Below are 16,494 nucleotides of genomic sequence, written 5' to 3' on the forward strand. Positions count from 1 at the left end.
TGCATTGTGCTTTGTAATTTGGGTGAGTCAAATGAATTTAGATTTATAAAACTTAAATTGCGTTATGATTATTATGTAATGAAAATAAACTGCAGGAAATATTAATTGAAGAAACATGTTTGCTCCAAGTAGTAAACATGTTGAAAAAGAACTTTATATTTATAGGTATAAGGAACTCTAATGATATTCTGTGGGTAATTAAATTTGGCATTTAACAGTAATACAACGTAGCATGTGTTCTATTTAAAGTAAACAAGTTATTAATAGTTAAATGTTGTAAAAATTTAGCTGTACTTTTAGAACACCCTGTACAATTTGATGGTTTTTTGAAAATTTAATTATATAATTTGGTGCGTTGTTGACTTCCTATTAAAATTTTGCTGTAAAAACTTAAATATAATATGACAGATTAGATGTTGAAAATTATCTTGCATTTTGATAAAAACTGAATTATTTCAAAAACCGTCAGAGTTAGACACCATAAAACTTAATTAAACTTAATTTCATTTTGAATGCAAAAGTGACATAATATACAGGGGATTCCTTTTTAAAAATGCAAGTTTAGTCAATTACATGTGTTTGAGACACTCTATATACTTTGAAAATCATTTTAAAATGTAGCTCTAGTTCATCTGTATACGTCACAAAAGAGGAACAGTTAAAAAATATCTAGGCTTTGTTATGAAATTTTGAGGCGTTCCTTGTGGTCCACCCTGTATATAGTTCTGGGTTGCAACTATCTGTAAAAGATTGTCTTGACAATGTCTAATATCACGTTTTATTCTTTTATGATATTCGGCTTTTAGCGAACATTTCCAGAATAATTAGGAATTTTTCCATTTTTGAAACGAGTTCTAAATAAGTTTTAAACTGTGCGTAGTTGCCTTAACTTAATCCATGTGGTGTCTCTCCTGGATTGAAAGGTCTCCATATATTCCTGTCAATTTCTAACACTCTGTGTAGTATTCTGTTTTTAGAAGTGTATAGAACTGTACCCTGACACCTTCTCTCTTAAGACTGTTCTATCCAATCACGTTCGGTCAATATAAAATATTCCATGAGAGTAATGATGTAAATTAAATAAGTATCTGTTGTTGATAGTGCCACGCCCTGAAGTTTCTTTCAATTAATTAATTTAGATGCTTTTATTTTTTTCTAATGTTTTTTTGTTGTTTAAATTTTTTATCCCTATCCGGCTATCCTTACCGACTTTTTATTTTCATATGGAAAGGTACCCAGTATAGTATATCAAATGAAGGGAAATTTAATAAGAGATACAATGCTATATTCAGAATTAAATTTAGATATACAGTTTCCTAAAAAATATATAGTTATAAGATAAAAAATAAAGTAACTCTTTCAGAAACTATAACATCAAGTAAAATTGAAATTCCTGAAATAAATGATCAAATTGGGTTCCAGTAACAATTTGGGAAAGACCCCGTCGTTCTGTTTATCCAATTATCCAGTGTTGCTTTTGTTATTAATTCAAATTCTGTTCATAGTCTGAGACGTAAATCATCTAAATTTTGTGGCCCATTTTTGCAAATGGAACCCTTTAAATGACCACACAAAAAATCAGTCTACCCACTAAACCACTATGGATTCTGCCCGAAAATGCCGAAGAGCATTATTTCGAGAACACGAAACTATTAGACGTGGATAAGAAATTATTTGTATTTTTATTTAAATAAATTTTTATTTTCACTTTGGCATATTACATAACTACATAAGCTGATATAAATAAACAGACCGACAAGGACAAACATATGACGTCAGTATCGTCCTATTAGTTACTACGGTAAAAACTGAACCTCGATAAAAAAAACAATTTACATGAAAATGACAATTTTCCATTCTGTCACTCTCTATATAATAACTAACTCAAGTTATGGAATATGAAATAGAAAATAATTTGAAGCAAATTTCATCAAATTCAACCAAAAATATGTTTATCCCATGTGAATCCGGTTTGTTTTTTAATTTTTACTCACATAGCTTAGATATTACAGATTATTATTTTTGGTAAATCTGAAATAAACTATTATACTAATAAACATAAGAGGAATAAAGAAAAAGATTGTATTAATAAATAAATATGTAGACGAAGCCAACACTGTCGTTACTATAATATAAAATATTATCTTATTTCTGAAAAAAAAAAATTAAAATGTGTTATGGTAGAGTTTGTCTAAGAAAATTACTATACAAAGTGTTTTACAAAAGTATGTCAAAATTTCAGGGAATGAATTTAAATAAAAAGTACATAAGAATGCGGGTTCGGTTTCGCTTCCTGTTTGAAATACAGCGTGATAGAAAACAAAACAAAAAGTTATCACTTTCAATTTCAAATAGCAAGCGTAACCGGGCCAGCATTCATATTAACTTTTTTCTTAAAATCATCCACAAGTTAATCTCCTGAATTTTTTGCCATGCCATTGCGAAACGCCCTGTATAAACTGTATTAATTCCTCTTTAGATTTTGATTTTTACATGCAACCAAATCTGTGAAGAATCTTTCTTAGGCCAAATTATATATCCCAGTTTTAAAACTCGAACTCACGTATTAATTCTGGCAAAATCTCCAGTTAAACTATTAAACAAGTTTAACAGAACGTATAGCAGAGGATCTCAGAATAATTTGTTGCTGTTTTATTATCAATATCTTTATTAGTTATTTTTTAAATTTCAATTTTGTTTAAAATGTGTCAGGTCTTTGCATGATATCGTACACAGAACTTTAAATCTGACTGTTTTTGAAAATTCATATTTTTTATTAGTATCTACAGTGTTTTGTCAAGAAATTAGAGTAATCATCATATCTCTGTATAATGCTTTATGAAAAACAGGCTAATATACGCATAAATCATATATATTGCACAACCGCAGTGTATATATGATTTTGTTCACCTCTAGATTTAACTAGATGTGTTAAAAATGCTATACATTTGTTTAAATAGAAGAGGATAACGGATGTTCAATCATAATATTAGGGTTGATGTTTCATTTGACATTTATTTCTATTGTAACCAAAAAAGCTACTGTGGGAATTATGACGTCATTTTGGACAATTAGCTCCCATTACCTTACTAGGTAATTAATGTCGTATATACGTATTATTTTTAACCTGTTATTTAACTGTTTTAGAAAAAATGAGAAAACATATTTCTCAGTCACTTAAATCAATCAATAATAGTGCTTTCTAAAGGTACTGAAGGGAAAAGTGGCTTTTCTTTCAAATCTTTGTTTCCTCTTTAACGATATTCAGCAGTTTTGAGTTTTCGGTCGTTCTTATTGTATTTGATTTTAACCATTCTTATCTTTGGTTGCAGAAAAATGTTTTCAATTTCAAGAAATTGAGACCGTTACGACACATATACGAAATATTATGAAAATGCCGTGGGGATATCCGCAGAAATATTACTATTAAAATATATTTAACATACTTTGTCATATGTCTTCGACTCTCCTCCAAATTGTCCAGATTCTCTCTTAATATAAACTCCCTTAAGCACAATAGGAAAGTGGTAAAATATTGTTCCCAATTCAATGATTTCATATCGAAATTGAAGTTCTTCTTGTCCACATCACTCAATTCATTCCACAATTTGGTGGTATTTTGGTATTCAAAGGACCACTCATTCATAGTAAAATGCGATAAAACAGTGATAAATTTGTCAATTTTGATGTACGCTTCTCTCAATCTTCAAATAGAGTATGTTCGAAAATATTGAGATTCATAATACTAAATAAGTGATTTGATTATACTTACAAAGGCTTTTTCCCTGTCAAAATTAACCCAAAGTCGATAAAATAGCTAGGTATAGTGTGAAACCAAAATTTCAAAAACAAGTACCAGTAATAAAATTCAGTGCATCTGCAAAACGGCATCACTAAACATTTGAAGGATCCTAATTTATTTCCATATTTTTCGCACATTTGCAACCCCTTCCAGTATATGGGGTTCTCATTCGTTGAAGTGAAGTTGAATATATCAATACGATCTTTCCTCCTAAAAGATAATTCATAACGTAAATGTACCTTTGGTATTCTTCTACGTTAAATATAAAGTGCATAAACATCGTCAACACAAAAATTTTGTTCGTTGTATTACTGTAGGAAAAATGTAAAAAACCAACATACTAAGACTGGTGACAAAGACAAGGCACCCCGACAAACTGAACAATGTAATGAACTTCGACCAAATAAAGATATCATCCACTTGGTTTTCTGTTCTAATTTGCAATGTCTAGCACCTTGGGGATCCGGCATTGCAATAGGAACTTAGTAAGGACATTACACGACACGGATATAGATCCATAAGGGCCTGTCTGCGTGAGCAGGGATGATTCTGTTTACGCATAGGGATCAGTGTGTGTGAGTATTAAAATGGTTCTGGAAAGTTAAGAAAGTCTTCACGAGCTCATTACTAATGACAAAATTTACTAAAATGTAGTAAACAATTTTTTAAACATACAGAATCAATTAAGGGCCTTCCTTTCAGAATTCAGGAATATGAAACTTATTAAATGACAAAACCGTTTCTTTCTTGATATATGATATGAGAGGACAAAAGAACTTGCAACCAATGATCGTATCATTCTACTATTGGCATGAAATGAAAATTATAGAATTGGGATGAAATTAAACTAATCTCAGCTACTCTTTAGGCTAAAATCTGTGATGTGACCGAACTTTCCTAATTTTCTTTGTGTACTTACCCATCTTTTACAGTTTTATATGAACAAGCGATGCAATGGTTAATTACATAGTCGGCAGGAACGAGATCACACCTATTGTTCTCCTTACAATACATTATATGCAAAAGTCCACATACCGCTCCTATTATCAACCCTATTGGACCAAAGATGCTATCGGTCCATGAACGGATTGGTTCTTTAGCGGTTGAAATAACTTAAATGTTAAAAAATAACATTAAATCATATTAGTCATGGTTTCAGAGAAATTTTAGATACCAATTGATGGACGTTGAATGCAACAATGAATCCCTGCTGACTCTTTCATTACGAGGTGTTCGGTTATCTGTTTGGTGAAGGCGTATGTGTTTGGTGCCTGCCCTAAAAGACTTTATAGGCCGTATTAGAAAAACTTGTTGAAATTAATTAATTTAGATACCTGGGAGCTATCCTCTCGATTAGATCTTCAGGAAAATCTTTTAGAAGATTCATTATTTTGTAAGGATCAAGGTAGGGAGCATAAAAGGTTTCTTCTATAAGTTTCTTATGGCAATTTGCAAATGCAGTGCTCATATAGACAAATCCCATCAGTTTCTTACATTCTTTGGCTAGTTTCAACATTTCGTAAGTTCCAACTACGTTAATTTTTATGGCTTTTGGAAGTTTCTCGTCGAATCTCACGGTAGCAGCAATGTGGTAAATTATGTTTACCTGTAGGAAATAATCGATCACATATAGTGCTTAGATAAAATATTTGGTTTCGGTTCAGTTCGAGCATTAATAAATCGTAATTCTTTGGTTAACTGTATAGCGGGTTATCTATAGAATATGATAATCCTAAAAATATAGGATGAATTTTCTCGCATATCTACAAAATCATATGCAGAGCTGTACTGGACTATGGAAACATTATCTTAGCAAATGCAACCACAAAGACCAGACAATACATACAAACATCCGAAAAAATAGCTTTACGAACAATAACGAAGATCAGACATCCCAACAACCTTTTACACAACCCATCGATACAACTACTGTACGACAGAACCAATTTGAGTCGAATAACAGAAAGGCACAAAATTCTACAGTTAAAGTTTAAAGACCAAAGGGATAAATGGGAGAAACTGAAATCCCTCTGCCTGACAAGGCCCCCCCAGGACTCACGGTACTCACACCCGAAACAGACACTACTTGAATACTTCAACAACTTACAATAGGAATTACGTATAGGCATCTTCTTTTCTTTGCATGTCAAAATAATATTGTTTTGTGTTTTGATTGAATGGAAGCAAAGGGGACCATTGTAATATAGGGTAATGTGTGAGACTATATATTACAACTAAAAACCAATAGAAAAACTACACTCACAACCTAGACATGCTGAACCCACTTTGCTTAACAAGACAAACAAGACAATCCCGCTCCCTTTTTCCTGCACCCAAACTGTTAGAGCATTTCCAAACCTAAAATCTTCTCCTCCTAATTTCATTAGAATTCATAAATTTAATTCCCAATGTAACTTTTTTTCTTTTTTTTTTCTTTCGTTATTCATAATTTAACTTATAAGAACCTTAATTTAATTTATGTTAATGTTGTTCAAATAATGACTAGGTTAAGTTGAAAATACTCTAAACAAGGGCAGAACGACCTAACGGTCGATAACCTATTTCCTAGGAAATAAAGATTGTTATTATTATTATTATTATTAGGATGAATTTAAAGTGGTCTCAAATCTTTTCAGCAGGTTGTCAGAAACCTCTCTATGCGCTTGAAAGAACAGTTCGAACGCTTTTTTCATTAGAGAGGACCAACAAATGAACTAAAAAACCGATAAATCTTTATATCAATCCTAATCACCAAATGGCATGTTGATATTATTTCTGTTGAACTGTTAAGTTTTACGAGCAGATCAACAAAATTAACTTGGCCATATTTTTAATTAGGAGGAAGATGAAATGCAGGATTTTGAAGACGATAAATAATTTCACATACAAAATCTAGCTCTCACCAAGATTGAAGCTAGTAATAGTTTATGTGGAGGGACTGACTCTACATGGAGAGATGCTGCTCTATACGGATTCTTTATGGATATTCTTTATGTTAAATCCGTTGCTACCAACTGTTGTAGTTGATGTTAAAGAAAATTCGTTGAGGCTCACAAAACTTGAAAGGCAGGGAAGTACAAAAATATATATATTTAATGGTATCGTTAAATTTACAAGTAATAAAAGTTTTAAAGTAACATTTAAAATTTTAGATGTCTGCTCATATCTAAAGCTATTAGACTCAAATTCATTAAGCGTTTATCCTAATTACAGGCAGTAAAGTGCGTAGCAACGTATAACTTTTAAAACTAGATTTATGATCAAATTAGTATTACTTTCAATTAAGCAAAAGAACGTTGAGTTATGAAGGTCGCTGCAATTTTTCTAACGAATTCGAAAAAAGTGAAATTTAACTTCTGTTTCTTGCTTTATTCAAATTCCTAGAACTAACCTGAACTAACCTGAATTTTGAATGACCATCAAAACTATTTGTAGCCTACAAGAAACAAATCGAACTTTTTTACTCGCAAGCGAGTTGTTTTTGATAATAAAAAATCCGAAAATGATCCCAACACTTGAGTCATAATCGGCAATCGAAGCCGATCTGACATCTGAATGGTACATTATTAGACGAGCTTTTTGTGATGGCCAAAAACGTAAATAACAAGCGACTAAAAATGAAAAAAAATTATTCCAAAGTTGAGTTTAGTTAGATGCAGCAATCAACCAACGCGAGAACCAGCGTTAACTTCTAATATGATGTTAAGTGTTATATTAGGCGACAGATTTATCATGGCAACTTATGTAACTCATATGAAATGCGAGAATAGGGGCTTTATGTCCTATTGATTCTTCATAATTCTTTCTGACGCTATAGTCCCTATTTCATTTCAATCATTTAGCTGAATATTGGCTCGTTATTAAGTTGTCCCGAAAAGCCCTTACCTCGTTTATAAGTAATTGGCGTGATTCTTGAGACATGCCAATTCCGTCCTGTTCAAAATCCCCATATATGCCATGGATTTTCTCCTTGAAGTTCGGATAAATATCTAAGAGCTTGTAAAATATCTAAAAAGCATTCGAAACACATAAAATATGATTAAAATATTTTCTATCACTAACGAAGTCATCCAGGTATTTTTCCACTCTATCTTGAAAATCCGTGCCCTTCTTATTTCGAACGATTAGGTATATAGTTCCTATATCTTTACAGCTTCTTAGGAGTTTTTCTATCAGTAATTTACCTAGACAAACCTCAAAATTTAAGTCTATACAATAGCCATACTTAAGACTTACCTAGAAATCCTGTGGCACCAGTAACTAAAATATTTTTCCCCTTTAAAAAATTCACTATTTCACTTCCTTCTTCCTGTACTGTTATGTCATTGTCTTTTAGGTACATATGTATAGAATAGTTTTCATCGTCTATAGTAAAATGACCATGCTTGATTTTTTCTAATTGTGGTGGGATTGTTTTTCTTAATAATACGGGTATAGATTTGTCGTCTTTCATTGCGAAAGATTAAGAGTCTTTAACAGGAGTGTTGAACTATTTGGGAACGACTCCGTTAATATAGGTCGACTGACAAGTAAAAGAAACTGAGACTGGATCCTTGTGCTAAAAGTAATTTAAAAGCGAAGTGTTTAATAAATTTGCGGAAAATCAATATAAGACACAAATTAAAAAATCAATTCACTCCTCATTTGCAAATTGTATATATTTGTATAATCAGGCAGCAATTCGCGTCAATAGATTGTACATGTGATCATCAATTCATCAATCAATACGTACAATATTACCTCATGTTTGATCTTCAAATGACTTCATTATCATTTGACCCGTTACAATAAAAAAGAAATAGGTATATAAGGCATATACACCTATGCCTTACCAAGAAATATAAAAAAATCCTCCTATTTCGTCTTTGATAATCGTAATTAGTCAACGCTAGCTAAACAAATGTTTTGCAAAGCACTAAGTAATCTTATAATTTTGCTAAATAATACATTTTTTCTCACTAACTTTATTAGTTTATTTTGTCCTTTCCCCAGCAGTGTTGAAAATTATATCGAGGAAAGTTTACTCAGATAATGTAAAGTTTTAAAGAATATATAAAAAGAACATTAAATTACGCGGGTGTGTTGACTTTTTTGCTTTTAGCATTTCGTGATATCAAGTGAGTTATTATTATTAAAATAAAATATTTTAGTTATTTTGGCGACCTGTAGAATTCGGATAGGTAATTAGAAGGCACATACCTTGGTGAATTGAGTATTACCATAAAATTATTTATTGACATATTTCTTCTAACGTACATATATGTTAGATTGTAGATCGTTATAACGCATATTTGTCTTAACAAACGAATGTTTTAATAGACGTATAACAAATATCATAATTCTTGATCATTACTCGTAGCAACATTAAAATTTTTTTATCATGCCTATAAATAGTTCTAATATACGCACATAATGTTATTCACAGTATCATATTTTCGTCATTTTTTGAATATTTTCATTTCCCAATAACCTTTTTAAATCATGGATCGGCAGCATTCGATAGATGACAGTTACTGTAGCGTGGTCGTCTCGTATTGATCTCTGTGATATTCCTTATTTCCTGCGTCTTCTTGGGAAATGTCACGTGATCCCGAAGGGTTGCTAGAATATTTAAAATTTGCATTAGACCTGCGAAAGTGTTGGAGAAACTCCAACATAAAGATCGCTCTCACGCATTGCCCTAACATCTGGGCAATAAATTTGGTAAAGAGAGAAGACAGACCCCAAAACTCCACATACCATTAGGTGCCAAACCATCGGTACCGCGCTAATCACCACTCATCTGGTTTACTTCCACCCTGATTTATGAAGTGCAAATTGTCCAATAGATTTAGGGCCGCAGTAAATTAGGATGGAATGTCGCAACAAGGTCGCAAGTGGATAAGAACCAGACGGTGTTAGCGATAAGGCAATGGTGTGAAAACATCAAGGTGGTGATTTTCCCACGAAGTCGTGGGAAACCAAACTCAGAAACCTGTATTATTTGGGAAAGAACACCACCCTTCTTGGAGCAAGAGACAGAACCGTTTCTCACCTCGTCGCGTTAACAGCAACTTCTCTCCTCTTTCAAAATTTCATAAGTTGGACCACAGAACTTTACAAACTTCTCACGCTCTCGTCGCAATAGAACTCTATACACGGGCATTATTGTCAATAGTTTAATCACCACGCATCTCTGTAATTTAACTAGTCTGTGATTAAATTTAGTGTAATTCGTGTAACGGAGTTTCTATACCCTCTCGAACCTTTGGAACCCCATTATTTTACGATGGTAGCCCGTCTGGTCCTTCGACTCAATTACGAAATCCCGCCAGCGTATTTGGATTCCTCTGTGGGTGCCTAGTGAGGCAGTCACTACTGTTAGGCAAGAACTCAGGAAGCTCCTGGTCTAAACAGAAAGCGAATGAAATTTTTATTATTGGTCCGTCTCAATGAAAATATATTAAATATATATGTTGGAGATTTCTTAGTTCCTAAGTTATAAAGCGTAACATTAAGAGCTGATAATGAGACGAAGGACAGGCTGACAGGGCCATCTTGAGACAAAGCACTGTCGAACGAGGTCGCTATCACCAAGGGCGTAATCGAGGGGCCATGTGTGCGAGCTTTTCTCGGGAAATAGGCACTAGCAGAGGTACCTTAGCCCTCGGATTTGAAGGACTCGCCAGATCTGGAAAAAGTCGAGACCAGAAAGGGACAGGCAGATAAGATTTGGAAGGGACGAGGAACGCTCGTGTGGTTGCGAATTCGTTGATTTTGCCCTTTTCTATTCTTCCTATTAAAAGTAGGCAAAATATTTTATATTTCATGGAAAATCTCTCTAATGATAATCCGACATATTCATACTTATATAGTTTATCCTAGATAAAGATACACAGCATGGGGATCTTGGCAACGGTAATAAATACAAAAATCACTTAATTAAAGAAAAGCTTGCTTTATTCACAACAAATTAATAATCTGTTTTTATATCGGCTAAATCCCGAATGGTTCATAATTCTTGTACGGTTACAGTTAGAGGTATGAAAGTTTTATATTATTAAGACCCTTTTTTGAGAAATTCTTAGTGGTATCGTCAGTTTTCTCAAGTCCTTGATTTTGAAGATTGTTAAAGTTTTGATTTTTATATAGGTGCAATATCGAATATTTACATTTTTAAAATCGTCATAAAATTCCCTTTCCAGCCATGTATTACATTTGTATTTTTTATCAGATGCTCTATGAGTTATAACCATTAAAACATTGTTCAATGAGTCGAGTATGATTTTGGCTTATAGTAATGTTAAACAATAAATAAATAAATGTTATGGAACGTCAAAAACATTTTCAAGTTGAAAAACTTTATATTTTTTTGACATGTGTATAATTATGGTTCACAGTTGCTTTCACATTGGCATCCAGTACTTCTCTATCTTCTACTCATTGGGGTTTTCATCTGTCCTCCCCCATGTTTTACAAATTAATATCGTTTTGCAATTTGTAAATTTGTATCTTTAATGCACTAAGATTTCTAGAAATAAAAGCTTAATATAAAGGGCTCTCACATATTATATCAGATAAATCTCGGTATTTCACAGATCTACGTTCAGAAACGCCGCATGTGGTGCGTGCTTGAATTAAAGCAGAGCACACAATTTAAATATCATCCGCGGTGTTATTCGCTTTTGCAAAGTGATCGTAAAACAAACAAATAAAGCCCTTTTCTTATGGAAATATTCAGTGATTTTACGATAGATTTATAATGATTATTAGCGTTTTTCGCTCAAAATTTGCTTAGGTGATATATATAAAATATAATTTTTAAAAAGTATACAAAATACGAGTATATAAAGCATCTTATAATTATAAAAACCAGCTTGATGGTAGCAGTACTTTAATATTTCAGCTCTCAAGGGAATCAATTTAGGCCCAGGTAAAACTTAGCCAGTATCCGACTAGTGGCGCCTAAAACCATGCAACGGACACTAGCCAAACTAGCAAATCCTCTCATTGTCTTGTTCTTGATGGTGGCGCCTTAGCTCGAAAGAGGAATTACGACAAATTAGAAAATTGATCGCATTCTCATTAAAGATTCCTATATTACACCTAAATTGCATATTATTTTGCGAAAATCATCATTTAGATGTCACTGATGTCCGATAAAAAGTAAAGTTTTTTTGGAAATAATTTCGCGCTTTTTTTTTATGCCCTAATTTTACCAGTTCGCGTAAACGAACAATGTGCTAATGCACGAATGGTGCATTAACAGAGTTATCTCTGGTATTAAACATTATGCATAAATCTACCATAATCTTATATTTACCGTAGAACAATTGAACAAGTTCGCGAAGCGAATGAACGTTTAAATCCAAGTGGAGAAATGTACTTTTACTTATAGATTTCATTACGCACGTGTGCATACAAAATTGATATACCTACATCATGCTGCGAATATTGGAAAACATATGTACAGGGATATGTTGCCTGCAAAGGATGGAAGGAAAAAAAAAGGCAAGACAGAATAGACCGAGCTGATTCATAATTGTAGTTCTTTCTACAACAACATCACTACTTTCAACCGTTGGTTGTCGCCCGCAGATATTCTTCTCCCAACTTCAAAAAAATCACCCCTTAATTCACAACACCTTCACCTAAAACATTCACAAATATCACCGCCATCCCCCATAAATTCTAGAGTTTGTTTCTCTTTCACAGTACAAATAGTACACTTGGTGTTACTTTTGGCATGCTGTTTAGTGATGTCGATTTGGCTCACATGCCTTAACAGATTCAACTATCGAATTTGAGTTAAATTAAAATATAGAGGACAATAGAAACAAACAAATGATAATCAAACTGAAACAATTGTCTCGTTAATGCAAAGTCATGAATGTTTTGTGGTTCATGCTAGGTATCGGGTCTTCACGGGAAAATGTACACTTCACTTAGATATTTTAGTCGAAGACTTGGGTAAAATTCCCTTAAGAATTTTACAGTTCTAAAGACAAAACAATTCTTCATCGCTTTTTCGAGATACGTCGAAAATTCACTTCTTTTTAAAGGAAATACCCCGTATAATTCCTTCATTTTTACTTCAAAAATATATAATTTCTCATAGAGTACGAGGTTACGTCGTTATTTTGGTGTTTCATAAGATCGACTTAGAAATCATAAAATTGCCAATTCCCTACTTGAAATTCCACTATAGTAAAGTTTTTTCCTGTATACAGAGCGCTCCAAAATTAGCGCGGAATAACTGAACATTGTATTTTACGTCAAAATACGCGACATTTATAAGAAAGGCTCCAATACGAAGTTAGGGAATGTTAAATTTCAAATTTTACTCTTTTAAAATTTTAAAGTTTTATTTTATTTATTTCTCATAGCTCTTGAGATTTTCAAGATTTGTCATTCCAATTTGGAGTGTCTCCAATACATCATGTTTTACCGAGATAGACCTTTCAAATCAGTGTAAAAACCTACAAGGTCATATTTTTTCCTGGGGTCAGACCCTTTTGCTGACCCCAGATTTTTTATTGGCACTCTACTGAGCGCTTACCTAAAATGTACCTTCCTAGGCAAATAATTGGCTTCTCACTTTATTTATATCTGTAACGGTTTTTGAGTCGTTGGCAAAATTATGAGTAAAAACGTTTCATTTCGTTTCGATCGAAATTTTAATCGAAATACAAAAATAATTAATCAAATTTAACAAAAAACATTTAAAAATTTCAACGATAAAACAAGACGAGATATTGGAGTGAAACAGTAAAAACAAATTTTAAGCTTTAACATCCTGTACCTTAGCCTCGGAAGGTTTGCGAGTCTATGCTCAGATGAATTTTTTCTTATATACTTCAACGTAAAATATGCAGTTAAATTACTGCACATTAATTTCGGAACACCCAGTATTTCAGGGGTTTTATTCATTGAAAGAATGTAAAATTTGTAAATCATCATAATGGTTAAGGCAATTGTGTAGGCCTGCAAGTAAGAAACGCAGTAATATTCTTCGCAATACCTCTGAAGTTCATTCGGATCCAAAGCAAACGACTGGCCGACTGAAAAAATCGATACTAAAATAAGAATCGTCTCCCCTCTTAAAAAAACCGGGAGGCAATCAAACGACCCTTCTAAAGAGTCTAATTCTTCGCCCCTCTTAAATAAGTTTTTCGTCCCCTCCTTCGCCGACGAGTTTTTCTTATAATGGGGACTGTCAGAATCAGCTCGGGTGAAAAATGAAGGAAATTAAACTGTGATTTTTCAGAGTTTTCCCTCGAGACTGGGAAAGAGTTATGCAATTTTCTTAATCTTGATCCCTTTTAATTTTTTTTCATAAAAAATCGGACATTATGGGGATTTTTAGTTGCTTCAGTTCACAACCGATGGCAATATTTGCATGTTTGTATTGAACGATTTGGTATTACCGTGGCCTAAACATAAAGTGTTAAATTAAAATTCGTCTCATTGAAAAAGAAGGAGAAGGCCAAGCAATTTTCTATTAAAAAGTTTTAAAGAGAGTTTTCGCCTTTGAGAGAAAAGTACAAGACTGCCTCGTTAAAAACTTTAATTGCGAGAAGTGGACGATCGACAATTCAATTTTTTTGGTCTCTTTGCAATTTGGGAATAATTAAGGAAGAAATTAAAGTTAAAAAGTAATTTTCGGTTGAATCTTTTAGAATGTGGCCGCGCCATAATTTAAGAGGTTGATTAAAAAGTTTCGGTAAATGAATTTTAGCTTAGAGAGCTTTCAAATAAAACAGACCTCCTAGTATATGTTTTCCTTGCTATTTGTTAAAACGCGCCACAAAGCAATCAAAAGCTTAAATTTTCATGTGTTGCTGAGATGGGAAGAACTCTAATTCATTTAAAACACATTACATAATACACACATAAATTTTCAGAAACTGCATAATAAGAATCTTACGATGGTTTTAAGAAGAAATTCTTGTATATGACGTATACATACACACGAAATGTCCCAACCAAGTGGTACATATCGAGTATTAAAAAAAAAAAAAAAAAAAAAAAAAAAAAAAATTAAGGAAACGTTAAGATACCTCAGTTTTGGCCAATCTATTGCGGAAACGTTTCTTTTTAATTTCCATTTCTCTACCTCCCAGAACAGTCCAATTATGGAATGTTGGAATGACGATCGTGGTACACCTGACATGAAAGGTAAATTTATTTTACATATAATGACGTTATTATCTTTTATTTCTACGAACCATTCTTCTAAAAATTAAAAAAAAGCTTCGTAAATCATAAACATAATATTTTTATTAATTCAATATCCATCGAAAGAAATGTCGCTAGTGACCCCCATTATTCAGCATTTCTTCATTGTTCGGCATTTGTAGTGTTATTGCCCCCACACGGGAACAGTTCTGTAAAGCAGCTCTTCCAGAGAATTATGTTGTACAGTTTTTAACCAATCGACCGACCAAACAGACTTTGGCAATGAAATGTCTCTCATGGGGAAGAATCCAGTGGACTAAGGTCAAGAGATCTGGCGGGTAACTTCACTTGACATCTTCTGCCAATCCATCTTCTAACAAAATGGTGGACGCGTTCCATCCTGTTAAAAGAAAAGTTGTTCAGTTCACCTGGAAGATATAACTTGGGGCTTCGAACACGTTAAGTTTGGTGAGATTAATCTACAGAGTATCTGTAGGTATTTGATACTATTTATTTTCGGTTGTAATTTTCGTTGATGCTGACTGTAATATTCAGTCATAGACTTCGATTATTTTCATAGTTTGTAACTATGTATCTTAAATTATAATAACATTTATTAACAATCTGAAACCTGTTACTTTGTCAATGGTGTCGACACTTAGTTGACTGTCGAGAATATTTCTCTAGGTTCACATTCCTGATCTCGGGGAATAGAATACTCATAGAGATTGATGTTAAAATAGATTGGTAAATTGCTCTTGTAACCGTTCTCTAATTTACAACAAATTTTCTGAGCAGGAGAATCCTGGGGAGTGACGTCAAAATGTATTGTGTGATGGGAGCGAGATATAAAATTTATCTCGTTATGTACAATTTTCCTTTATCCTCCTTTATCATTTACGTTGTTGTACTACCCGGTTTCAAGCATCATCTACCTGTATTAATTGGAATAACCAGAGTAACGCCACGGATAGATAAAATGTCTCAGGCAATGTATGCACAACATTCGACAAAAATGAATTTTCAGATATACCATATACAGAATTCAACTCTTATGTCTGTTGCTTTGGTGATAAACTCCTGTTTAACTGAACTTGATTTCAAAGTCTGGGTTGATCATCTTCTTGGTCTGATAAATACTAAACTGGGCTTTTATCTCAAATCCAACCGCCCTCATTTGAGAAAAAAGTGGGGCACTTGGATTGGGGGGTAATAAAACACATCCATTTCGAGTTGGAGAGCATAAGTTTTTCTCACTCACCCTTCTCCTTCAGTTAACCTCACCATTTTATTGCCGTTAATTAATTAAAATTAACACGTAACATGCCGCTAATTGGGATTGAATTGGGTCTAAACACTCTCAAAAGCTCATTTACGACCCGTTTATAGGTTGTTTCACATTTAAGTATGTTTTTAAAATTGGCACAAGCAGATTTAAAAAGTGTGCAAAAAATTGAATTGTCAATTGAAGTCTCAATCACGCATTTATATAACTACAGAACTTATAAATTTTAGATAATTTTAGGGGAAGAACC

The 16,494-nt window shown here is 33.0% G+C and overlaps 1 protein-coding gene and 2 long non-coding RNA genes across 3 annotated transcripts in view; all 3 read right to left on the bottom strand.

Moving 5' to 3' along the window:
• Positions 1–1,263: 1,263 nt before the first annotated feature.
• Positions 1,264–8,404, bottom strand: LOC136342596 (fatty acyl-CoA reductase 1-like). The gene is made up of 9 exons (XM_066288574.1): positions 8,039–8,404; positions 7,865–7,986; positions 7,688–7,810; positions 5,137–5,408; positions 4,977–5,086; positions 4,722–4,914; positions 3,773–4,012; positions 3,447–3,704; positions 1,264–2,151 (listed from the first exon to the last, which is right to left on the bottom strand). Exons 1-9 carry the CDS (start codon positions 8,253–8,255, stop codon positions 2,007–2,009), a joined length of 1,680 nt encoding a protein of 559 aa, XP_066144671.1. The 5' UTR covers positions 8,256–8,404; the 3' UTR covers positions 1,264–2,006.
• Positions 8,405–9,017: 613 nt separating this feature from the next.
• LOC136342610 (uncharacterized) lies at positions 9,018–10,679 on the bottom strand. The gene is made up of 3 exons (XR_010732674.1): positions 9,837–10,679; positions 9,542–9,776; positions 9,018–9,403 (listed from the first exon to the last, which is right to left on the bottom strand). It is a non-coding gene; the product is annotated as an uncharacterized lncRNA (long non-coding RNA).
• Positions 10,680–15,043: 4,364 nt separating this feature from the next.
• The window catches only part of LOC136342609 (uncharacterized), a 39,871-nt gene continuing 38,420 nt past the window's right edge, over positions 15,044–16,494 (bottom strand). Inside the window, exon 3 of the long non-coding RNA XR_010732673.1 lies at positions 15,044–15,359. This is a non-coding gene — a long non-coding RNA (uncharacterized lncRNA). The remainder of the gene's footprint in view (positions 15,360–16,494) is intronic.

Source organism: Euwallacea fornicatus, chromosome 12 (genome assembly GCF_040115645.1).
Source record: "Euwallacea fornicatus isolate EFF26 chromosome 12, ASM4011564v1, whole genome shotgun sequence".
In the NCBI taxonomy this organism is placed as follows: Eukaryota; Metazoa; Arthropoda; class Insecta; order Coleoptera; family Curculionidae; genus Euwallacea; species Euwallacea fornicatus.